At 35.8% G+C, this 26,582-nt stretch overlaps 2 protein-coding genes across 3 annotated transcripts; one reads left to right on the top strand and one right to left on the bottom strand.

The window, feature by feature from the left end:
• Positions 1 to 14,098: 14,098 nt before the first annotated feature.
• LOC104896644 (hypothetical protein) lies at positions 14,099 to 19,957 on the top strand. Of its 2 annotated transcripts, none has more exons than XM_010683415.3 (6): positions 14,099 to 14,405; positions 15,412 to 15,472; positions 15,924 to 15,986; positions 16,359 to 16,417; positions 16,512 to 16,799; positions 19,622 to 19,957. In XM_010683415.3, the coding sequence occupies exons 1-5, from the start codon at positions 14,157 to 14,159 to the stop codon at positions 16,740 to 16,742; spliced, it is 663 nt and encodes a 220-aa protein (XP_010681717.2). In that variant the 5' UTR covers positions 14,099 to 14,156; the 3' UTR covers positions 16,743 to 16,799; positions 19,622 to 19,957. The 2 variants fall into 2 exon arrangements, with proteins under 2 accessions (XP_010681717.2, XP_010681716.2); XM_010683414.3 differs by lacking the exon at positions 19,622 to 19,957 and adding an exon at positions 17,743 to 18,149.
• On the bottom strand, positions 19,556 to 23,228 carry LOC104896643 (zinc finger CCCH domain-containing protein 15). Its single transcript, XM_010683412.3, has 3 exons — positions 22,935 to 23,228; positions 21,858 to 22,569; positions 19,556 to 20,347 (listed from the first exon to the last, which is right to left on the bottom strand). The coding sequence occupies exons 2-3, from the start codon at positions 22,554 to 22,556 to the stop codon at positions 20,039 to 20,041; spliced, it is 1,008 nt and encodes a 335-aa protein (XP_010681714.2). The 5' UTR covers positions 22,557 to 22,569; positions 22,935 to 23,228; the 3' UTR covers positions 19,556 to 20,038.
• Between the last annotated feature and the right edge of the window lie 3,354 nt (positions 23,229 to 26,582).

Below are 26,582 nucleotides of genomic sequence, written 5' to 3'. Positions count from 1 at the left end.
TGAGGAACTCTGCTCAGTTGTTCCTCTGTTAGCCTCGGTGGACTCAGTTCCTTCATTTAGAGGAATAGGAGCATCTTCTCCTCCTTGAGGAACAGGAACATCATTGATTCATTTTTTCAAATTCCTCGTTCCTTTCCTCTTTCACTTCTTCTTCTTCTTGTGAATCTGTGTTCCTACTGGTTGTGCTAACCCTATCTCATAGTCATCAACCTGTATGCTTGGATTATGTTTGTCAGATTCATCAAAGATTACGTAAATGCTTTCTTCAACACACATAGTTCTCTGTTATATACTCTATAAGCTTTACTATGTGAGGAGTATCCTAAAAATGTTGCTTCATCACTCCTTGCATCAAATTTTCCAAGATTATCTTTTCCATTATTATGCACATAACATTTGCATCCAAATGTTCTAAAATAGGTGATGTTTGGTTTCTTTCCAAAGTAAAGTTCATAAGGAGTTTTATTAATGATAGGTCTCATCATGGCACGATTAATTATGTGACAAGCAGTATTAACAGCTTCAGCCCAAAAGTTCCTTGGAAGTTCACTAGCAATTAACATGGTTCTAGACATTTCCTCCAAAGTTCTATTTTTCCTTTCTACAACACCATTTTGTTGTGGTGTTCTAGGGGCAAAAAATTCATGATCTAGGCCATTATCTCTGCTTAGTCATCAAATTTATAATTTTCGAATTCCTTGCCATGATCTGATCTAATGTGCATTATTTTATGTCCACTTAGGTTTTGAACTCTTTTAGCAAAGACAAGGAACTCATCATAAGTTTCATCTTTACTAGAGAGAAAAAAAACCCAAGTGTACCTAGAGTAGTCATCTACAATCACAAGTACATACCTCTTTCCACTTCTGCTTTGAATTCTCATGGGTCCACATAAGTCCATATGAATTAACTCTAATGGTTTAGTGGTACTTACAATCGTTTTAGATTTGAAAGAGGATCTTACTTGTTACCTCGTGCACATGCATCACAAACTTGATCAATATGAAATTTTATGGATGGTAATCCTAAAACAAGGTCTTTTGATCTAAGTTTCTCAAGTAATGAAAAGCTAGCATGTCCTAGACGCTTGTGCCATAGAAGTGAATCATCTTCAATAACACTAAGACAAGTTAAATTGATTTGAGGAACAAGGTCTAGATCCACAATGTATGTGTTCCCTTTCCTTGTTCCTTCCAAATAACCTTCTTAGTTTTAATGTTGATGATTAAGCATTTTTCTTATCAAATTTTACAGTATTTCCTTTGTCACAGAATTGAGAAATGCTTAATAGATTATGTTTTAGACCTTCAACTAAAAATACATTTTCAATGGAGTGTAATGGTGACTTACCGACCTTACCCATAGCAACAATGTTACCTTTCTTATTATCACCAAATGTTACACTGCCACCTTCATAGGTTGTGAGTGAGAGAAACTTCTTTTGTCTCCTGTCATGTGCTTGGAACAACCACTATCGAGATACCAAGTGTTGTTCCCCCTCACTCCAACCTGCAAAAATCAACTAGTTGTTAGTTGGAGGAACCCCATCTTTCGTGGGTTCCTGTTCTTGACTAGGATTTGTTTTGACAACCCATTTTTTCTTACTTATTGTCACATTTTTCCCAATCATCTCAGATTTTAGTTGACATTGATTTATGTAATGACCTACCTTGCCACAATACATACAGAATTATCACTAGGTAGATCAACATATTTCTTTGTCTTGTTCCTTTTCTTGTAGTTTTCAAAACCAAGACCTTCCTTCCTTTTGGTCTGTGGTTTCTCAATCCACTTAGGAACTTTCATGATTTTGCCTCTGTTCCTTGCGACAACCAGTTCCTTTTTAAGATTACAGATCTGTTCCTTTAAAATATTTTTCTCTTTATTTATTTTTCAATCTCAGATCTGTATCCTTTCAAAGGGGTTGATCTTATATCAAAGGAACTCAGAACAGGGACAAATTCCTTCAAGTGTGAAATCTCTAAATTAATTAGATAATTTTCATTTTTCAAACTCTCATAACATTCTTTGATTTTTAAGTTTTTATCAAATAAATCAAAAATCTAGTTTCGACATCAGTTCTCATTTTCTTAAGCCATTCTATGTGTTCCTTGCAAACTTTAAGGCTTGTTCCGTTTGTTCACGTTTTTCACGTTCATCTCTACATTCAAGAATTGCATCATAAAGAAGATCATATATTTCAGTCCTAGTTTTACCATCTAGTTCTGACTCAAGTCCATGTTGACTTACCTCAATTTTTCTTCATCTTCTTTTTCGTCAGTGTTTGCCATGAGGCAAAGGTTTGCTGTTTCTTCAGTTGGTTGTTCCTCTTCTTCTTCCGTCTCTGAATCTCCCCAAGCAGCTATCATAGCTTTGCGCCATTTGCCTTAGAGAAAGGTGCTTTTGATTCTTTGTTCCTTTCAGCAAAGCGTTCCTTGTTCCTTTCTTTGGTTTTGTCTTTTCCCAAAGAGGACATTCCTTGATGAAGTGATCTGTACTTCCACATTTATGACAAGCAGCTTTGTTAGAAAATTTCTTAGTTTTACCTTTGAAGTTTCCATTCTTCATGTTCCTGTACATCTTTCGAAATTTTCGAACCATGAGGGCTGCTTCTTCTTCTTCAGAGTCCGAATCATCTTCATCATCTGCTTTGAGAGCAATTGATTTTGATTTGGAGCTTTCACCATATTCAGTATCAAGGTGAAGCTCATGAGTCATAAGTGACCCTGCCGCTGTTCTAAGTTGAACTTAGTGAAGTCTTTTGTTTCTTGAAGAGCGTGACTTTAGCCCATCCATCTGTCCTTAGGAAGACTCCTAAGAACCTTTCGAACCGTTCCTCAGATGAAATAAACTTTCCAAGAGAAGCCAACTCATTTATAATGTTAGTAAAACGAGTAAACATGTCTGGATGCTTTCTTTGGATTTCATGCAGAACAGTTCATATTGATTCATAAGTAAATCAATTTTCGATCTTTTAACTTCATTAGTTCCTTCGTGGGTTACTTCTAGTAAATCCCATATTTGCTTTGCGGATTTGCATCCCATGATCCTATTATGTTCATGGGGTCCAAGTCCACAATGCAATAATTTAATAGCCATGGCATTTACTTCCATTTTTTCAAAATCAGATTTGTCATAATCAGAGAGGGGTTTAAGAGTTACCTCATTTTTGTCATTTGTAGTTGTGACTTCGAAATCACCAACTTCAATGACTCTCCATACCTGATAGTTTTCAGCTTTGATGAATATCTCCATGCGGTTCTTCCAATAGTTGTAGTACTTCCCATTGAACATAGGAGGCCTTTGAGTGGAATAACCTTCTTCAAGTTTCTCGGTGGTATTCATTGTTCCTTGGATCTTTTCCTCAATAGGGTTTCCTATCTTACGTGAGTTCTGGCTCTGATACCAATTGTTATTTTCCTAGGAACACTACAAGAGGGGGGTGAATTGTAGGTGTAGAAATAAACGTAACTTTTTGCGGAAATTAAAACTTAAACAAATAAACAAGCTAAAGGAACACAAGGGATTTTTACGAGGAAAAACTTCTTGGGCCCAACAAGAAGAAACAACCTCGACCACTAGGGATTTTAAACTCAACACTTTCACTAATTAGGCCAAACAACTCTGTTACAACCTAATTCTAACTCGAGCCCTACCTTGAGTTCCTAAACTCAAGTTCCTGAACCACTGTTCCCTTAACAGCAGTTCCTCTCAACTTCACTCGAAGTTTTCTCACACATACAAGCTTCACTCAAAGCCTTTCTCTTACAGAACTTCACTCAAAGTTCCCTTACCCCAAAAACCAAAATACAATTGATCGAAATAAGCTTAGTGGAATTAGAGTAAGAAGGCAAGAACAAATGGCTATTATGAGAGAATGAAGGCACTGACACTTAATAAGTTAAACTCACTTAATTACTTAGTCAGACACAATTTGGAACTTATCTAGACTTCTATATTTAAAGTGTTAATCATGAAGAACGTGGAATTAATGTTAGAGTACACGTTTTAATCCATTTACCCATGATGTTCCTTCCCCTAAGGAACACGTTTTACATCATGTCCCATGATCCCATGAACTATAAATGAACGTGGATAAAATGCAGCCATTACTCCTAAGTAATAGGAGTTCCTTGAGCATTATCCGAAAATCAGTTTTTATAAACTCTTTTTATCTTTAAATCTGAATTTCTAATCTTTAAGAAAATAATATCTTTGAAATAAAATCTTTCTAACAACCGGATATTTATTTTCTTATTTTCCGAAAAATAAAATCTTTTCCAAAACAGATTTTCTTTTTAAAACTGATTTTATCATTTGAAATTAGAAATAACTAATTTCCTATAATCTAGGCATGACTTACTCCATTATCTTTTAATCGTTATACTAAGTACACGCCTAAGTCTAGTTCCTTATATTAGTTTAGTTCCTTTAACATATTTGCTAAGTGCCACTTAGTTTGTTCCTTATAAAGGAACAAACGCTTCATTCTCAAATATTCTGCCACAGTTCCTTACCATTCTTTCTTTGTTCCTTTACATTGGAACTAGAAAATAAAACGCCTAGCTTCTATTATTCTTGATCCAATGCTTGCTCCAGTATCAACATAGAAACTTCTTTACTTAGCCTTTGAAATCCTCTCTTGACTTCTTCATTGACTTCGTATTCTCCCAGTTCCTTGCATTGATACCTTAGACACCATACACTTAAATAATTCATTAGTTCACTACTTAGTTTGTTCCTTTGTTTCTTTGTCATTATCAAAACTAGGGTTCAACATCTTTTAAACTAAATTATTAAGCAAATCAACTCAAAAATTAAACAAAAATCATCGACCTAATCTCATCAAACTCGAACTGATATTGCGAAAACAAGCAGCGGCGGAGACGAGCGCCAATATTGCGAGGAGGAACCGGATTTCGACGAACGACGAGGAGCTCTGGAGAGAGGAGGAAGGCTGATGGGTTGAGAAAGGAAGCGCCGATGTTGGTCGTTGAGAACGGCCGACGAAGACCGGTGAGATGAGAAAATAGAGGAGAGGTTGAGAGTAGATTGAGAGTTTGAGAGGATGAAAGAATGAATGGAGGAAAAAAACCCTAATTGGTATACGCTTGTTTTATACTGGTTTTTAAATATTTTTTTAATGATATTGTTGCGGTTTCTTACAAGAACCGCAGCAATATATTAAAATATTGTTTTTAATATTATTTTAATATATTGTTGAGTTTCTAGACAAAAATCGCAGCAATATGTCTGATCAAATAATCAACTTTTTTTCAAAAAATTTCATGTTGATACCATATTGCTGCAGTTTTAGGTAGAAACCGCAGCAATATCTTTATTTTATATTTTACTTTTTCTTTTTACGTGATATATTGCTGCGTATGAGTAAAACCACACCAATAAGCAATTATTCTACTAGTGAATGGAGAGAATGTGTAACTAGTACATTTTATTTTTCTACATTAGTAGGAACATTAATTATTAAGTTGTTTGATAAGACTCATTTAGATTGTTTGATAAGAATGTGTAATTATTTATTTATTTATTAATAATAAAGTTTAAAGATTAGTTATATTTTCCGCTTCTGAATAAGCCGATACATTATCACACGGGCGATAATACTTGGGTAATTCTCTACTTGTATGTTATAAAGGTATTTCTAAAAAGAGAGAATTATCTGGGTGTTACAAAACACAGTTGAACATACAATTCATTTCACCTCCAAGACAAATCACGTGTCTTTCAAATGATTATGAACGTTATACAGTTCAAAAATCCTGACTACCACTTCAGGATTACTAAGAGTGCTCTAGAATGCCTACAAGAACGATATTCGACAGAAGGAGGCCATCCCATCATACTCATCCACGATGTTTTATTACGTTCATACGAATTGAATCAGCCGTAAAGGTCATAGAAACATCTTGTCCATTACGTTCAATTAAATTGAATCAGCCAAAGGCCATGGACACCAAATCTAAAAAAATATACACATACAACCTATTCAACAAGAACCACTCAAATTAGAGTAAAGAGTATATTAATGAGAAATCATGAAAAAGTTCAGTACAGAATTCAAGAATGTGATAACCTACCATGGGTTCAAACCCATTCTTCCTAAAAATTCTAACACTAACTTCATGCTCAATCCTTTAGTAAAAGGATCAGCCAAATTCCGTTCAGTTCTCACAAACTCTAGAGTGATGACATCATTCACAATAAATTGCCTCACAGACTCATGTCTGACTCGAATGTGCCTTTTCTTGCCATTTTAAACACTGTTGTTGGCAACCCTATTGCAGCTTGTGAATCATAATGAACTGACACGGAAGGAGCCAGTCTCCCCCATAAAGGAATATCTGCCAAAAGGTTCCTCAACCAATCAGCCTCTTGAGTAGCAAGATCCAAAGCAATGAATTCAACTTCCATAGTAGATCGAGCTATACATGTCTCTTGGCAGACTTCCATAATACTGCACTTCCATTCAGAGTGAACATATATACACTAGTAGAACTCACCTCATCACTATCAGTCACCCAATTAGCATCACGGTATCCTTCTAGGATAGTTGGGAACCCCACGAAGTTTGACCCCTAGTCCATGTTCCCCTTAAATATCTCATTAGTCTCTTAAGCAAAGTTATTAAAATCGCGATTCAAATCTTAAAATCTTACGATTTTACGATTCAAAATATGGTAGACGATTCGATTCGCGATTCTAGACGATTCTATACATTTCTGTTAACTAGCGAAAACCTCGCAAGTTTAAATCATGCTAAAAAGAAAATAAGAGATATATATTGTTAGTTATTGCAAATATAGTGGGTAAGAAACTATCTTTTTCAATTTTTAGATCTTTTAACTTATAATTTTAGCATATTCAATGAAGATTGAGTGCAATATCTTGATAATACATGTTTCTAGAATCTTACGATTCTACGATTCGATTTTACAATTCGATTCTAAAGGTCGTTTTCGATTCAAACTAGAATCCCGATTTTAACAACATATTCAAACTGGGATTATAAGTGTATCTACTAAGCCTACTCACTGCATAAGCAATGTCAGGACAGTGCAGTTCATCAGAAACATCAACCTACCTATAACCTTCGCATACTCACTTTGTGACACACCATGACCATTATTCTCGAGTAATTGAACACTAAAATCATAGGGATTCCTGACTGGAGGATCATCAAAACAATCAAATTTCTTTAACACTTTCTCCACATAATGAGATTGGGACAGTGAATAACCCTTAGGAGCTCTAACAACTTTTACCCCTAATATCACATCGGCTACACCCAAGTCCTTCATCTCAAACTTAGAAGACAAGAATCTCTTAATTTCCTCTATGGCATCAAGACTTGCACTAAACAATAGCATGCCATCAACATATAAGCATATGATTACGCAATCAGAACCCATTGCCTTGAGTACACACATGCATCTGAACCATACATACATGCCTTGGAGACTTCTTTAGCCTGCACACCTTATGCTCCATTCCTGGTACAGCACAACCAGGAGGTTGTTCCATATACATTTCTTCATCGAGATCTCCCTTCAGAAAGGTTGTCTTCACATCCATCTGATGCACAAACAGGTTAAATGAAGAAGCTATAGCAAATAAAACACGAATGGTAGAAATTTTAGTCACAGGTGAATAAATATAGAAATAATCCACTCCAAACTTTTGAGTGAATCCTCTAATAACTAGTCTTGCCTTGAACAGTTCCACGGTCCCATCAATCTTCAACTTCATCTTGAAAATCCATTTGTAGCTAATTGGCCTATTCCCTTTAGGCAGGTCTACAAGTTCCCAAGTGATATTTGCCATGATGGAATCCAACTCAGTGTTGACTACTTCCCTCCAAAAAATAGCGTCCATGAAACTCATGGCTTTTTCAAATGTCTTGAGATCCTCATCCACCATAAACAATGACATGTCCATGACCTCTGAAGGTTTAAACTCAGACATAAATGCACATAAATGCAGTAATGAAATCCGGACCAAACTCACCCTTTGTCTCTTACATCTTCTAGGCTCATCTAACTGACCTACCTCACTCGAAGTAACTAAAGGACCTACATTACCAGCTGGAACCCCCACAGTGGGAGCATTTTCAATATGTCCAAATTTTTGCAGAGGAAATACCTCTTCAAAAAATACAACATCTCGAGCTTCACACATCGACTACCTAACCTCAAAACTCTATAGGCAACACTATTTTCAACATAACCAATGAAAACAACATAAAATGTCCTGGCTCCTATAATAGTCCTCTTGAACGAGGGCATACCCACCTTAGCTAGACACCCCACACTTTCATGAATTTCAGATTTAGCACAAAACCTCTCCATAGCTCAAATGGAGTTTGTCTAACCTTTTATGAGATACCCTGTTCAATATATAGTTTGCATTGCAGACATGACAACTTCGCCCCACATATTATCAGGGAGACTAGAACTTATAAACATTGCATTCATCATTTCCTTTAAAGTTCTATTCTTCCTTTTAGCTATACCATTTTGCTGAGGGGTATATGGTGCAGATACCTCATTAATGATGTCTTCTTTCTCACATAGGTACTTAAGGAAATCATACCCATATTCTCCTCCACGGTCAGACCGAAGCCTTTTAATTTTTTGGTCCAATTGATTTTCAACTTCTGCCTTATACATCAAGAATTTTTGTTCAGTCTCATCCTTAGACTTTAATAAGGAAACTCTACAATAACTTGAACAGTCATCCACAAAGGTAACATAATATTTCTTATCACTCCGACTTTCAAGATTCTTAAAATCTACCAAATCAGTGTGAATTAGTTCTAATAGTTCAGACACTCTATTAGTAACTGGTTTAAAAGGCTTCCTTACAAATTTTGCCTCAGCACACTTCACTTTTGTTAAGTTCGTCATCAATTACATCATGCAATAGGTTCATTTTCCGAAGATGATTTATTGAACCTACCCCCACATGACCCAAATAACTGTGTCACAGATTTACAACCTCAACATTATAAGCAGAAAAAGGAATCTTATTCATTGAAACATGAGTTACAATGTCCAAAACAAACAAGTCAGAACTAACATAACCCTTCCCAACAAACTCTCTATTTCAACACTAGCTTATTTGCATCAAAAACTAACATGACAACTACCTTATTAAGTAAACTACCAGAAATTAAATTTCTACGAAGGGAGAGGACATACAAAATATTAAGGAGAGATAATGATTACTCGGATGTTAGCTTCAGGAGAACTTTCCCTTTTACGAGCACTTGAGATTTGCTATCATTTCCCATGTATACTTGGTGACCCATTCACCTCTTCAAATTCCACAAATAGGTCTTTGTTCGCACAAAGGTGACAAGAGGCTCCCGTGTCTACTATCCACTCAGAATTATTCTCCATCAGATTAACCTCAGAAAATCATTGCCACAACTAGCTCATCTGGCTCTGCTAGATTTGCTTGACCTTTGTCTTGATCCTTTGAGCCTTGACTCGAACCAGTGCCTTTCTTTTTGGTTGGACAAACAGAAGCATAGTGACCCGGCTTGCCACAATTGTAACAACAACCTGGCTTCTTCTCAATCCTCCCATTGCGCTTGAACTTTCCCCTGTCAAGGGGCTTTTGTCCCTTCCCCATGAACTTTTTGGAATCTCCTCTTGGCTTCCAGAGCTCGAGTCAAACCCAGATCCAGGTTCAACCATATTAGCCTTGGTTGAGGGGTACCGAGTCTTTCAATCTATTAGCCTCTTCAATTTTCATGTGCCTAATTAACTCCTCCAGAGTCATATCCCTTTTTCTTATGTTTCAGATGATTACGATAATTGTTCCATGATTCAGGAAACTTTTCAATCAAAACATTAACTTGAAGAATTTCACACATCTTCATCCCTTCAACAAGAACTTCAGCAACTAGATTCTCATACACACGAATTTGATCCATAATCGGCTTTATTATCTACCAATTTAAAGTTCAATCAGTTTCCAGTAACATATTTCTTTTTCCCTACATCATCACCACCATACCTTTTCTCCAATGAGATCCATATTGGTTTTGTAGTCTTATAGGAACAAACAAATCAAATATGGGGTTTGTCATTAGGTTCAACATGTTTCCCTTAACAATCTTATTATACCTGATAAATTTTTCCATACTTATCCCTCCACCAGACTTAGGGGTTTTATCAGATCTCTCTTTTGCAGGAGTATCAGCGATAACAACAATTTTAGATGTAGATCTACACCATCCTTTCCAGCAGGTGGATCATTAAACATCACATAGTCAAGATCTACTTGTTCACATGCTATCATGAACTTTAGTGACCACCTTTTATAGTTATGACCATCTAAAGATTCCAACTTTGACATATCAGGGAAAAATCTATTCTGGGAACTAGATATGATTTCAACAGAAAAATTTGTTTCTAAATTGTAAGTAGTAAATCTGTAGAAATCAAATAACTTAAGCCTAAGTTACAAGAATGAGTTCGCCCACTGCCTTAGAAACAAATTTCGCCACCACCGGTGCGGATTCACGATGACGTTCGTCCCCCAAGGTTCACACAACTATCTCGGACTCTAAGCACCCGGATCAAAGATTGGTATTTCTCAAGAACTGCTCAAATCTTAGAGAGAACAGGGTAGGCTTGTGTTTCAGGGTTTTATTAGAATAGAATAATAAATGATTCAGATGTGGGGTGAGGTATTTATATAAAATAAGAAAAAGGAGTCCCCACAATCCACGGAAACCGAATTCAGCCGAAAAAGTAACTCGCTCGATCGGCTCGGGCGAAGACCGCCTGAACGGGTCCACAACCGAAAACGAAAAAGGTCGAAAAAGGAACTCGCATGATCGGGTCGGACGGAGACCACACGATCGGACCCGCAAGCGAAACGAGAAAACGTCGTCTCGCCCGATTGGGCGCAACGAACCATGCTCGAATTCAAATCGCGTTTATTTTGATGTTATCCAACAACAAGGACCTTTGAGTAATTTTTATTATGTGTATTATTCCCACTTACCAATCAAACGATTATCACTCTCTATCTACTACTCCTTCCGTCGCATAATACAATGCTTGCTTCTTTTTGTACGGGTCTCCAATTTTGTAATATCCCAAATTTTTGTAACTATTTTATAAAATGTATTTATTTTGTTATAATAAGATTTTATAAATATAAAGTTCTGAAAAATAAAGTAAAATCATAATAATTCAGATTTTTATGAAACTGTTTTTATTTATTAAATCAGATTTTATCTTTTATAAAAAAAAAAAGTAAAAATTCGAAATCAGATTTTTTTTCAAATTAGATTTTTGACCAAAAAGAAAAATAGAGAGAAAAGAAAATTCTGAAATTATAATTTGAGTTGGTTTTGGAAAAGGATTAGATTTTTGTAAATACTTATCTTTTAGTGAAACCCTAGATTTACATACATATATATATACCACAAACACCCAAAAATCTCCACGTAATACACTTTCTTCATCTTTTTGGTAAGTTATAAATTTCAGATCTAAAATCACCATTGTTGTGTTTTGAAGGTTTCAACCAGAAAAAAAAAAAATTTTAAAACCCGACACCGCGATTCCGACGACTTGGCCGGAGTCCTACGCCGGCGGTCTCCTTCTTCTCTTTTCTTTTTTCTTCTTCTTTCTCTTTTCTCTGGTTCTGCGTGCCCAGTAAGTTGTTTGATTTATTTACTCCAAGCTTTGATTTTCTTTAAACCAAAAAAAAAAAAAAAAAGGTTGGTGTCAGTGTGTGCAGCAAAAGTCACGAGGCATTGTGACTTTGCTGTCACACATCAAAACCTCTTGTAAAAATTTTTTTTCTCCTTCCACGAGTGACATTGTCACGTTTTTTCTAGTAGAATTTTTTTAGTTGTTTCTCTTGTTTTCGGATTTTGTTATTATTAATTTTGTAACTTTTGATTAATTATTCTTTCGGGATATTATATCAAGTGATTAACTTTAAGTAATATTATTTGTTGTAGACGGAAATTTCGTAGAAGGCGACTTTTAGTTGATATTGCTATACTTGGGAAGCGTTTGAGGTAATTCACAATGTCCATCAACAACTAGAATCCCGTTAGGAATTGTATGTGCTATGTGTAATACATGTGGTTATGTGATTCCATGTTTATGTTAGATGTATATTATGTGACACTAAAATTATTATTATTATTACTATAATACTATTATCCCTGCGTATAATATATATATATCTACTAGTATTGTTGTTATGAATTTGGATTTTTAATGTACCTAATTATACCATCGTATTAAAATTATACTAATATTGATAATGTACTTAATGGGTATAACTAGTGTGTTAATGATGTAACGAACGGTATTATAAGTTGATAATATTGTGACTCTATGAGACTCTAATATGGACGTACTGGTTACTATAAATTATGGACGTTATTATTATTATTATTATTTTATTAAGTGGCTAAGTTGTGAAAATATTATTTGAACTAAAGACGTTCATGTTAATGTTAATGTGATATTTGATGTGTCATAACTATTAAAATATATTAATCACGTAAAGTGGAAATAATATTGAGGGAATTATCCTGTGGACTTGGATCCTCCATAGGTGATGAACAGTACTTGATTTTTATTCTGTTACAACTCTTTATTGTCTTCCCCTAATACTATTGGTGCGCATTGCGGATACCCATTAGATTAGTGAGGGGTGTGCACACTAGGGACGTTCTGCAAAACGATATTGGCCATTGCTCTTAAATTATTGGGTGACGACCCATGTTGAAGTAGGTGGTTACTGGGATTAGTCCCGGCCTACTGACGTTCGATTCCCCTCTAATAATTAAATTTGATGTTGTGTGAATCATTAAACTTGGAGTATATAAATTGACTAAGTGTTTATATACTTGTTTGTATTACATTATACATGTCTGTTTTATGTTATACTTGTCTGCATTGTATTATATTCGTATGTATGTTATAAAAACTATTTTAAAAATATAACGACTATTATTATTATTTTACGGGATGGAGTTGTAATTACTTATCTTTCGCTAATTTTTGTGTTTTTTGTTTTCCTTTGTTCTCTTCCTATTTATATTGTGCAGGTTGGTGAAAGGGACTACGTTGCAGGAATGAGTGAATTTATAGTTTTTAAGTTCACCTAGTTTAATAAATGTTATAGTACTGTTATTTGGGATTGTTAGTTTTGTATTGGTTTAAATTAGACAACTTAGTTGGTTTATTTTGATACTTTGGTTTGTAAGTTAAATTTTTATTTCTAATAATTAGCCTTGCATTTATTTTGAACAATAGATGCGGCGGTAACACCCTAAAGGTTTGGTCAGATATTTTAATGGAAAGAGAATATTTTATAAAGTTTTAGAATCAAAGTTTTGGGGTGTTACAAATATATACCTCTGACCTTCAATATCTTCAATTTCATATTGATAAAAATATAAAGTACACATTGAGACAAATCTAAAGCTCTCATTCTCACATATCTATCCTAAATGTGTATATTCTTTTGTATATATTTATGAGTATATTTGGTCAAAGATTTAAATTTGACATCAAAAGAGAGAAACAAACAATATATTATGCGATGAAGAGAGTATGATACTCCAATTTCCTTAAAACTCTCATTCCCACACATATCAACCACCAAGCATAGCTTGACCTAGTGGTAAGAAAAGAACCTTCCAACCTCAAGGTTAGGGGTTCTATCTCTACTAGGGGAACCTTGGCAGAGGGTTTCCCTTTGCCATCCCTCCAATTCCAAAGTATTTACCCGCAAATTCAGAAGGGATTAACCTGCGAAAGATTCCGGTCTAACAATGACTTTTCATCTTACTGTGCAATCCCAAGTGGGCAAAAAAAAACAATTGAACATCAACCATATTAAAGCAACAAACTTGAATTAGTATTACCAAATGAGTAAAGTTGAATTATGTCAAAACTTGGAACCCCAAAGTTGAAAATTTCCGAAAATAAAAGAAAAGAGGTCAGCAACATGGATAGAAAGATGGTTGGTTGTTAGCACACGCTGACGTGGCATTACTGGAGACAAAGTTTCTGCTAAGGAGAGACATAATACACAGTCACACAAAGCTGTTTGCTAATCTTTGATAAAAAGAAAAGTAAAAAAAAATAATGGCAGCTACTTGTTGGGTGCCTACACCAGTCCTTTCTACTAATCCATCATCTAAATTAGCAAATATTTGTTTGATTAACAGCAATCCAATAGTAACATTTTCAGGCTCCATTAATGTCAGAAATCAGGGTGTTCTTCTTTCTCATACAACAAAGTTGTCTACAAAGTTGCAAGCTGGTTTGACTGATATCGAACCTGACCTCAATGAAGACCCTCGTGACCGTTGGGCTACTAATGGAGTGCCACCTGTTTGTTTCTCTCTCTTTACTTCTCTATTAGTATTTCTTTCATGAAAGGTTCATTTACTCCAAGTCTTAGTACTTATGCCAAAGTTTTTGCTCAATTGCTTGCCAAATTCATGTTTGCAATTCTAATTAAATACATTTTCTCGAATAGTATTTACTTCCTTCATTTCATATTACCGCTACACTTCTCAATTCACGAATTCTTAGGCAATTTTTGGAGAAGAAAGATGTAGAGAGTAAGTAAAAAAGAAAAGGGATCCATGTGAGAGGAGAGAGATATAGAGAGTTTATTGCCAAAAAAAGAAGTGTAACGAGTAATGTGAAACTTCCTACAATGAAAAGTGTAGCGAGTATTATAAAACGGATAAAATATTTAGAAATTTATGACAGAAAAACTCGTGATTCAATGTAATCAATGCTTATTTTATTGCTTAATGTTTCTATTTTTAACTTCCCATCAGATTGCGTATCTCATTTTCCTTTATGAGATATTGTTTCTGGTTTACGTCTTAAGTTGAATAGAAGCATCCTTAATGGAGTATATGACTCTATGTGCAAAAAAGCCACTTTTATCTGATTTGATCTAGATTTTTAACATATCAATAACACTAAGGACTAGTTATGATAGGAATCATGTGAAAGAGATGAGGTAATTTTGAAATATATGAACTTTTATTATGTATTATATTAGGAGATAATACAAAGAGCCACAAGAACATTGATGGAGGCCATATTCGATTCTAAGTTATGGGTACCATACTCGGATGACTTTACGAACAAAGCTAGTTAACATCTAGATGCTATAGTGTATTCGTGTTGAGTAGGAGTAATGAGCCATACTAAATAATGGGTACTGCAATCATGTTTTTGTATTACCATAATGTTTGTACTTAAGTAACCTAGCTACTTCAAGCATCTCGACATACATGCAGTTAGATGACTTTCTGCAATTCTTTGAAGAGACGGTATATACTATTCTTAACTGTATTTTTGTTTTCACCGTCTCTAGGAGGATTTTGAATATGGGATATATGATGATCACCACACATTTTTCGAAACTTCGGAGAAAGGTAGGAAAAGATCACCTGTTTTAAGTTCATTTTACTGTTTGTTTATCGAAGATACATTCCTTCTTACAGGAGTGTTTCTTTTTCCGGGCATTGTGTATAGATTGTTCAGACTGCAAATGTATATTGCTCAAAAAGCACCGAAAAAAAGAAGTCAGAATATGTTGCTAGATAAGGACATAAATGCGCATGTGTTTTATGGTCTTGAACTCTTGGCTTGGTTTACATGTTAATTCATATATACAATGTTGCAATTATTTAACTGATTTGCAGTTCAAGTTTTATGAGGAACTAGGCATACTGCAAATTTTGAGTACATGGATGAAGTAACTTCATGTAGTAAATTGGATGCTGCATAAGTGTCGTGCCATTGCTTTAATTTCAATTAGGGTGTGTTCTTATAACCTGAATTTCACTTATCTGAACTTTTCTGACTTCTAGTGATCTGTTTCAGGAACATTTTGGGGAGCAGTGGCTGAAGAATATGCTTCCATGGATCCACCTACTGGTTTCCAAGGTTTAAGTTTTATCTGTTTTTGCTCAAGATATAGGTGATATGTTACATTAGAGGTCAAATATAGTTTGCCATATAATTGTTAAATTGTGTATTGAGTTATGATGTGAAAAACAATATTTCTAGAATTGTATCAAGTACTTCAATATATTGATCATCTATAGCTTTAGTAAGATGTAGTGATCAAAATTAACGATGAAGGTTGATAAAGTTTCATGATAGAAGTCAAATTTTCCCTAATAGTTTGAGATGGACAGAGTACAACGTATCTACACAGAAGCAATTTGATTATATATAATTGATTACTTCACTAACCCTACCTAAAGCTTAAATTGATCAATATCCTTTACTTCCCTTTTTTCTTTTTGACGGCAGGGCTAATTTCATGGCTGTTCCTTCCGGCAGTTGCTGCTGGGATGTATTTCAATGTTCCGGTAACTAAGCTTTCTGCAATGGAACTTACAATTCTTATTAATATACCACAACTGAGCTTTGACTTTTATCTTTATGTTTATTCTCAACTTGTAGGGGGAGTATTTGTACATTGGAGCAGGTCTATTTACAGTCATATTTTGCATCATCGAGATGGATAAACCCGATCAACCTCACAACTTTGAGCCCCAAATATACAACATGGAGAGAGGATCCCGTGACAAATTGATCGCTGATTATAACACTATGGACATTTGGGACTTCAATGAAAAATATGGAGATCTTTGGGATTTTACTTTGACAAAAGATGATATATTAAAGAGATAATTATCAGGGAAGGGCCAGGGTTTGGGTTTTTCTCAGCTGGCCTGGCAGTGCAAGAAGGTATTTCATCTAATTTCTCCTATTTCAGATGATTTAATTACCTCATTCAGAGATTGAAGTATGGTCAGAGCATATAAGTTTGAGTCAGTGTTTGAAAAATAGAACAAAATTCAAGATTTGAACTAGATATAAACTAGTTTATTACATAATTTAGACACGAGACCTGTTGAAAACAGATTGTCGCCTTCTTTGTAGTTGCCAAAACATAAATATTACTATTAGCTTTCCAATCGGGTGATTAAGGAAGAAAAAATCTTTTTAAGTTGAGAATCTAACGGAGGTGTAAAAAACATGAAGATTATTTGGATAGCGCTTAATAAACTAAGTGTTAGTAGTCTTGTTTTGTGAAATGTTGATGAGATGAAGCTGGACCCTCAGTTGCTATTTGTGTTCGGAATTACTTGGTAATATTATATCCCAGGAGACAGGAGTGGTTGCTCTCGTATGTATACTGCCTCAACTAGTCCACAACTCCACATAATAGTTACTCTCTTCAACTTTCGAGCTTCAAAAACATGTTTTCTTGGGTTGCATGGAAGTGTATATTAGTGTAAACATGTTTGCAGACTCTACTACCTAATTTCACAAAGCACATTTCGGTCTTAGACTTTGACCAATAGGATTCTATATCAGTTGAAACATGTTTGTCTTTAGGCAACAATGTAATTCTGTATGTATTCACATCCTAGATTCCTAGCTGATTGCACATTGACCAATCGGGCTTTGGCCATTTTCCAATGGGATTGTGTATCAATAACCTTTGTAACAGATTAAGGAAACAAAACTCATGAGTAACAATGCCATATGATATTGTTACTGTGTTATTAGAATAGTGCATCATTGTATTTGATATTGCTATCTGAAATGCTTTACCTCTTAGAAGTTTATATTTGTTGAAGTCCTTTTTACTTATCTCGGTCATAATTGTTGATGGTGGAATAAGCTCCCAGGAAATATTGCATGAAAGCAAGTGCTGGTTGGGGAATGACAAATCTCGTTTTCTCAGCGACAGGCAAAGACATCTTGCTATTGTTATGTCTGATGTAATGTCCACACTGTGTATGTATGTTATATTGTTTATATGTAGGTAGAACTCAAAAGTTTTTAACATGTAAGTTAGCCTAGCTATTTTATCTTGGAGTTATTGGCTTGACCTTGAGTTACAATGTTATTGGAATGGCATCCTGGTAAGGTCCTGCCATTCCATATTGTTTCAACTTTTATGAAGCTTTTTGTATCATTGTGAAAGATGTGAACCTATTGAGACATGAGTACGTTCTAGGCTAGTGACAAAAGCCGACTACTCTATAGATTCCCATATCAATCATCAATATAAACAATATTATTCTATATTTGTTTGATGCCATTATTAAAAACTTGTTACTGATTGAAAACTGTCAGATCAATTACTTTTTCATTTTTTAAAACATGTTCACCTGTATTGTTATACATGTACATCGGGTCTGACTTTCCTTTAAATTAGCAGCGTTTTGTTTGTTGGCCCTTGCGTTTTGATGTGTGTGCACGATGCTCTATGCACTAGCGTGTGCACCATATAAGGATTGCAATTTTTTCTTTTTAACTTTTAAAGAAACCCTGCAACTTTGTCCTGTTAACCAGATCCTTTCTATACTTGCTCTTGATTATCCTCCTCAAAAGTTAGCGTGTTATGTTTGAGATGATGGATCTGTACTTTCAGAAGGATCTTGTCATTTGGTGATCCTGATCACTCATTCAGAAGGATTTATGTTTAAGCTTTGTATTAAATTTATTTGGTATAATTTACTTCAGTTCACAATTAATTTGAGTGAATCTAGATTATGCTTCTGGTCAACTTGTAGCTGTTTGAGTTCCTGATTAATTGTAGCTGTTCGAGTTCATGATTATTGCTTGAATTGTTCACTTTGATAACGCAACTCAACTTCGATGATTCACCTATATCTTATTATGACACCAATGAATGTTCACCTTCTTTCAGAAATTATGTATTGAGTAAATTACAATCAGGAAATATAACCAGGTTTAGACTTAAATTCGGCAAGGCTTAATCTAATTATACCCAAACCTATGGTGAATATTGTCATGACATCCACTTTTACATCCTGAGCATCTTAGTAGATGGATGTGCTTTCCTCTAACTCGTGGCGTTACAGAACTCGAGCTTTCTACACGTTTGAGGAAACCCGGTTACTTGCCATCTGCCCTTTTAATGTGTCAAGCATTTGAGGTGTGGAAGCTCCAAGTAAATCGTGATCTAAGGCTTCCCAAATCATTTGATCTACCAAACTTAGCATTTTATCTCACTTCAGTTCGCATCCTTGATGATAACTTTATAACGAGGCTACTGTCGAAATGTCCATTACCAGCAGACCTAGTTGTGAGAACAGACTGGAGGGAAGGAAAGAGTTTTTCTCTTAGTCGATCAGTATGAAGGTTGGCAAAGGAAAGAGTTTTCTTCTTGATGCTCCTAATAATTTAGCATTGCAGTACTTGGTAGGAAATCTAAATTCGTTAGTTGAAGGCTTGAAGCACGTATGTACATTATATGTCCTGCCGTTCCCTATTGTTTGACTTATGAAGCTTTTTGTATCATTGTGAAACATGTGAACCTATTAAGACATGAGTATGTTCTAGGCTTGTGACAAAAGCCGACTACTTTTTAGATTGCCACATCAATCATCAATATAAACGACATTATACTGTACTTGTTTGATGCCATTATTGAACAATACCATTATATACATTCCAAACTAAAATTCTAAGCAAAGGAACTCGCATTACAGAGTAAAAGATCATCTAATATCAATCAAATATTTCTGCAGTTTCAGGTTCTATATGCCATTCATTTCTACAAACAAGCTCGTGGTGTAAGATTGCTGGTGGAACAAAGCATGAACCAACAGCAATTATTACAAAAGCTAGTCCAAACTTATTTACTGTTTGAACTGATCCTTTCAACAGAAGACAGAAGTAGCCAGCAGACCTTCAACAAACAGTAGCAGTTACTTGCCTTAATGCTATCTAGTTTCTTGCATCTTTCTTTAGTAGTATCTAGGCATGATACTTCCTAACAAGTTCTTGATTATGTAGTTTTGCATTTTGAAATATGTACTTATTATACCATATAGTTACTTATAGGTATTATTATCATTTGCTTATGTGGCACTATAAACATTCAGTCTCCCATCATGATATTCATCATACCTCAACCAGATTGCAGCAGACGTCATAAATTTCGGCTAGTCAAGCCTGAGTGGAAGCATGAGCTTCTCCTCATCAGTGAGAGCGTGGCGGAAGTGGCAGCGATGACCATAAGGGCAGGGTTCTCCAGCAAGGACCATGCGACAGACCTCAGTCTTATAACGAGGGTGACGGATGACAGGGCGAAGCTGATCAATCCCATGAGCAAATTGGCAATGATCTCCATAGAGGCAGCTCCCAGTCTCTTGCCATTTGTTGCATAGCTCGGTCTTGTACATTCCTTGATTGTAAACTTCCAGCTCTATTGGCCCAACCTTTTTGCTCCCTCCTCGCACATATACCTTATGCTGTCATGCATTTAACCAAAATCAGTTAGTAATGTAGCAAGTAACATATTACATGCATTGCAAGGAATCGAAAACACAAATATACTAGTCTCCCCAATGAAAAGGCAAGCAATTTACTGCTACAGACTGACTGAAATCCTGAGCTAAAGGAGGCACAAAGAAATAATTGTCAAAATCCAGAAAGCCAATTTAGCTATATTTGAGGTGAGCTATTTGGCCAGTTTTTTAGCTTTAATGATTTGTCAACAGCTTCTGTTAATAAATCAATGGCAAGCCATCAAGATGAGATAGAGAGGTGAGCTCCAGTGTGAACTTCAAAGTACAACTTCCTATCCTAATCTGCAGTTTCTCTATGCTATGGATGCCACGCCTGTAAGGCTGTAACAAAGAGCTATCTTACAGGATAATTTTTCTCGGGCAAGCCTAAGTACCAGACATAGTGCAATAATCTTTCCGATCACCAGAAGTTTTGTCATAATAAAAATCAGCAAATTTTTTGTGATGTAATAGAAACGCAGCAGTTAATGCTCTAGTTGATGCTCAAATTATATGGCCAAACAGATACTTTATGAGTGAAACTCACAAGAGGGATCCACAAAATCTGATGTGATCCGCATTAGAAGGTTGCAATTTCAAAATGAATTGAACACAACAATTTATAAATACTGTCATTATGGGACAATACTACTAGGTATGAAATGAAAATCCATGTTCACTGACAATGATTTTCATCTTCTGGGTTTAAGGATAGATAACTTCTGCATATGTTATAGCTTAGTTCTACGTAACTGTCATATACATATCTAAATTAAGCCAATTGAATAAAAGCAATGATGACTAGGATACATATTCTCTCACGCAACTCAGCTTTATCAGATTCCAAAATGAAAATCACTAAATTCTTTAGGTAATCATGAAAATTCATGCTACATTCAACTTCGAATAATATGGTATTTGTAAACACCATAATGTAACCTATTGATCTATGTATATACTGTGTAATTTATTCAATCAAGCAAATATATTGACGAGCATTTTCCTTACTAGTTTTGTACATTCTCAAGAGTCAATGGACTGATACTGATCTCAGAGCCCAAAACATCAAAACTATGACTTTCAAGAAAAGAAAAAAACAGATCTCCTTGAAGCAGAACAACTCTTATAGTGTTAGCATAACTTAGCAACTTAGTGAGACCTAGCTTTTTTCTGAAGCAGTCCACATACACTTTATCAATATCTCAGTTTTTGACACTAAATCTTCGTCACATTAGCACCATAAAAGAAACAAGAAGTAGAATGTAATCTTCTTTTTTAGTACTAGCACTAAAACAGAAGCAACAAACTGTAAATTTCAGTAAATTTTACTCTTGAAGCAAACAATTATTAATCATGAGCATTGACCACCTAACATTACATAACAAGTACTCTAAATTACTAAACTAAAATCATGATCAACTCCAACAAAAAAACAGCTGGAATAATAACATCATATAAGCATAAACAAACATACCGGGCCAGTGACTGGATTTGGAGGTCGGATCCGAGTTGCAGCACGAAGAGCACCAGAATTGCTTCCACTTGGACCAGCACCAGTTTGACTCATCTTCAAGAATCCATTGGATCTTACTGAGATGCTCTTCGGCAGAGTGACTCGAGCCGCATCGTCCTTCTGATTCTCCTCTTCATCCTTCTCAATTTCGCTTGTCGGACTCTGATTCTTAGCGGAGAAACCTTCATCCCAACCTTCACTATCCTTTTCCATCTCAAAATCTCCACCAAAATTCTCAGTAAACGGCTGCGTCTGATACTGACTCTGCGAAGTGATTTGGATGAGAAAATTGACGTGTTTGCTCAGTTCAACGTTAGCGAGTCGGAGGTTGGTGTTCTCTTGACGGAGAGTCTCTGCTTCTTTGAACGTCTTCCGAAGGTGTGTGAGGCAGAAAGCATGGCGGCTCAGCAGTTCCTTGTGCTCCGACATCATCCGAGAGAGACTTTTCGCTGCTGCAGCAGTGGCGCTAGCAGTATTTCTGGTGCATTTTTCATCGGAGGTTACTGGATGTGCCGCAAACGGTGTTGGAGAAGGCGTCGAGTGGAAGAAAATGGAGGAATATGGAGGAGGATTGAAAATATCTGCGACGGAGGTTCTGATTTGAGAAGTCGATGAAATTTGATTCATCGTCATCGTAGAATTCATAGCATCTTGCTGCATTTTCGAGATTTCGCTGGTAAATTCATAAAACAGATCAAAAAATGCTTTTCAGTGCAATACTTAGGGATTTTCAAAATGCAGATGATTATATAACACAAAGCGATCACAAATTCGAAATTTCACATCGTCATCAGAAACTAATTCGAATTTCGCAAGAAATTTACAGCATTACCATATGAATTTCAGCGGTCGAAGTTGCAAATTATTTCGAATTTAAAATGAAATCAGCAAAAAAGGACGAATTCAAATCAACTAACAAGTGAAAACTCAAGATAAGTATTTTCCATTAAGGTTCAACACAACAACTAGCCAAAATCTTCGAATTTCAACGAAAAAAAGGATAAAATAAACAATAGAAGTGAGCAGAGAAGCACTTACAGGTAGAATTCTTGATAATCTACTTTGAATTTGAGGTGATAAGTAGAGAGAAGGTTCGTTTTTCTTGTAAGAGAGAAAAAGCGAAAGTGAGAGGAGAGAGAAAATGGCGGTGAATGAGACGGAGGAAGAAATGAGCGGGAAGAAAATAAGAAGGTATGAATCTGAAATTTGTTGGTTGTTAGTTGTTACGACCTCATGGTGAGCGTAACTGCAATCCTGTGGATTTTACCTAATTGAATAATTGACTTCACCCTACCCTTTCTTGGTAAGTCCACTGAAAGAGTGATTCTGTTATTGTGAATTGTAATTCACTAATTTGGGTGTTTGAAGGGGGATTCATATTTAATAGGGTGGTTCTAGTTGTTCAACTTTTTTTTTTTAATTTTCACTTTAGACCACTTTCTTTCGGCTTTTTTATTTGATATTCAATTTTTCTTATATACGTCCTCCATTTGAAATAAGTAAAACTTTTTTCTCTTTTAGTTTTATGAGAGATCTTTTGAGAGAAGTATTTCACTTATTTTAGAAGGAGTAAATATATCGAAATTTTTCTTTTTGGAAAATTTTCGTTATTTATGAACAGTGCAAAACAGAAATGGAAAGTTTATTGTGATACGGAGGGAGCATATCACTAGTAATGAGTGGCACATATGTTATCAAATTGGGACGGAAAATTTGGACTCAAATTCTGCTCCATGTATTCCGATATCACCTTTGTTTTATTTTTTTCTTGTCCTAAAAGCTTTACTCTATCCTTTAGCTTTTTCTCTCTATTCTTTATCTGAATTTGGGTTTATAGTCGGTGACCCTTCGTCTTCTTTTTTTGACAACTGAGGAGAATCTAACTACTAAATATAAAATGAACAAATTGTGAGAGCACATTATTTAGCTAGGTTATGAGTTTCCTCCACCTGCGATCAGTCAACTTTAATAATCGTACACTAGGTAAATTTTCCCGCCCATCGCTTAATTTTCTAAATGGTCTAGTAAAATTAAATGGACCTGGCCTGTGAATTGAAACTTGTAACATGAAAACAAGGTTAGTGGCATCAGTGTGCATGGTGGTGTAATAAAATAGTTGTTGATGAGCCCATGTCAACCCATATAGACAAGCTTGGGCCTCTAGCCCTCTACTTGCAGGGCTCATGGGCCATACAAAAAGAACTACCCCTTCTAACACCCATCACATTGATCAACTTATTTAAAACCCAAGCCATTCCTATAGTTTTCTTTGTCGATACCAAGCCCCATCAATTTGAATGATATGTTGTGGGCTACCTTGTTTCACTTGTCCCAAGTTCGCTAAACAAAAACCTGGAGGATGAGGGGGGTCAGCTCCGGGGGATGAAAAAAGCGAAGATTAAGCGGCGCTGGAAGCGAAGAGATCGACATACGATATCTATGTAGAGCATGAACCTTATTGGGAACTGCTGCATAGCTAGCTTCCGATTGATGAAAAACCCTTGCATTCCTATGTAATAACTAGATACACCAAACAGTAGTAATAAAGCGTTGAATATAGTACTATCATGGCCATCCTTGCTATAGAAAAGCAGGATATGTGTGTAATAATCTAGTGAGTAATGTTATCCGGATCATATTCTGAAGATTGAATAATTAGTGGAGTGTGACTTCAAACTTGCTTTGCTATGGGAACGTCGAAACAAATGATTTGTTGTTTTAGTAGAACCCTGACATAGATCACTAGATGAGTGGGAGGTCTAATGTCGAAGAAGCCCCCACTTTGATCAAGGTTCATGAAACCGAAAAGTCAAAGTATACGATGTTGGGACGGAGAACATATCTAGACGCTCCACAATCTAGAACTAATCTACATATCGTCGGGTTATGCAAAACAAATTCAGTATGAAAGCAATTTGATTGCCTGCAGGAGAACTTAGTAAATAGGTGCAAACAACTCAGATAATAGGCATAATGATTCAAATATGCTAACTTAAACTCTCTAAGAATACATGAGACACTATGCAAGGATCAATGTTATGCAAAGCTTAGGTAGAGATGAAATGTCATGCAAAGTCACGATAATGCAAGGATAAGAAAGATGGAATATGATGTAAGGTCAGGGTTAAGCAAGATTAGGAGGTCTAGATAGATTAAGAGATATAATGACTTTCGATAATTGTTTTGGCAATGAATCGGGGTCTACAAGTGAGATCCGCAAATTACAACTCTCCGGAGTGTGATTTAGAAGAACCACCACATATATAGGAAGCCCCCCACTTTGGAAAAGTTTGTTTTGAATTAGGCACTTTAAGACTAGATTGGAATGCAGTTGATATGTATTGAGTATTTAGAGTTCTCACCGGGGATTCTTTTTGGAGAGTTGATGTAGGCAAATTTAGATATCGCCAGAGATCATAGAATTATCGGAGAGTCCTTTAGGGACAAGGATAGCTTAAAGTGAAATATAAAAAGGTATGATTTATGACATAAATAGATATATGTGGGACAAGGCTTTGACGTGGCTATGTTCAAACTCGGGGTTTATGTCGGGATTAATTTAATTCTAGAAAGTCAAATCATTAAACCTTGATTAATTTAATTTTGATGAAGCGGGCGGACTTAATTTTATTTTGTTGAAGCGCGGGTGAACCTCAAGATGAAGATTCCTACATATCGTTGTAATTAGACCATTCGTAGTTCTGGATTTGGTTTTTTTGGGTGCCCTATCTTTTGCCTAGGTCGACGTTTCGGGTTTTAACCCTAGCGGATTTGGACATACCATGGACAAGGAATTGGGGTTGATGAAAGGTTTTAGGTTTGATGTTTAAGGATTCAGATGAAGGTCTAATTGGATGTGCTAAGCTAAGGATCATGGATATGACTTTGAAGGATTTTGCGATTTTTCTGAGTATTGGTTGTCTCCCGAGCAATGTATGCTAAATTTGTTTAGAGTGGCAAGATGGTATTTTTGTAAGCTTTTGAAAGTTCTTTGGTTTGTCACGCGCGATATCAATGTGTAACGAACATTTGAATTCATATTGAAGTCGAGAATGTGGCCCCATTTGGCTAAGAAGCCCCCAAGCGCGCTGTATAAGACCGTGCGCCAAACGAACAACATGCACTTGGCGTAGCATGATGCGCTTGTCGCATGAAGCATGCGTCAAGCCCGAGATTCGTCGATGCACTTGGCGCATGTGGCGCGCGGAGCGCAGGTATTTAAATGATCTAAACAACACGGGCGCTTCTCTTTGTTCCCCATTTCTTTGTTTCTCCATCGTTTTCTCTTCTCTAATACTTCGAAACTCCATTTTTGCATTTTCAAGCTTCAAGTTGTATAAATTCTTCAGATCTAAGCTAGCGGAGTAATTATTTTCGCTTGGTTATCACTTTTGCAAGCTTATGTGAGTTTTGAGTAGTTTTCATGGGATTTTGGGTGCGAATTCTCGACCCATTTCCAGGTTATTTTTCGGCGAGTTTGCAGCAGCCATGGTCGGTTTTTCGGTGGTTTGTGCCGGTTGGTTTCCTTCCTTTTCTTTTTCGCATTTTTTTATTTTATTCGATTTTTAAAATTATTTTTCTTTTTTTTTTTTTTTGCAATTTTCGTGTTTGGTGCGAAAATTTAATAGTGGTTGATGGTTTTTTGGCCAGGTACGTGCGCCACATCACTCGAGCTCCTGCGAGTTT

The sequence above is a fragment of the Beta vulgaris genome, chromosome 6, assembly GCF_026745355.1.
Source record: "Beta vulgaris subsp. vulgaris cultivar EL10 chromosome 6, EL10.2, whole genome shotgun sequence".
NCBI classification, from domain to species: Eukaryota; Viridiplantae; Streptophyta; class Magnoliopsida; order Caryophyllales; family Amaranthaceae; genus Beta; species Beta vulgaris.
The sequence above is the reverse complement of the archived record's forward strand: the minus strand, read 5'-3'. Positions and strand labels throughout refer to the sequence as shown.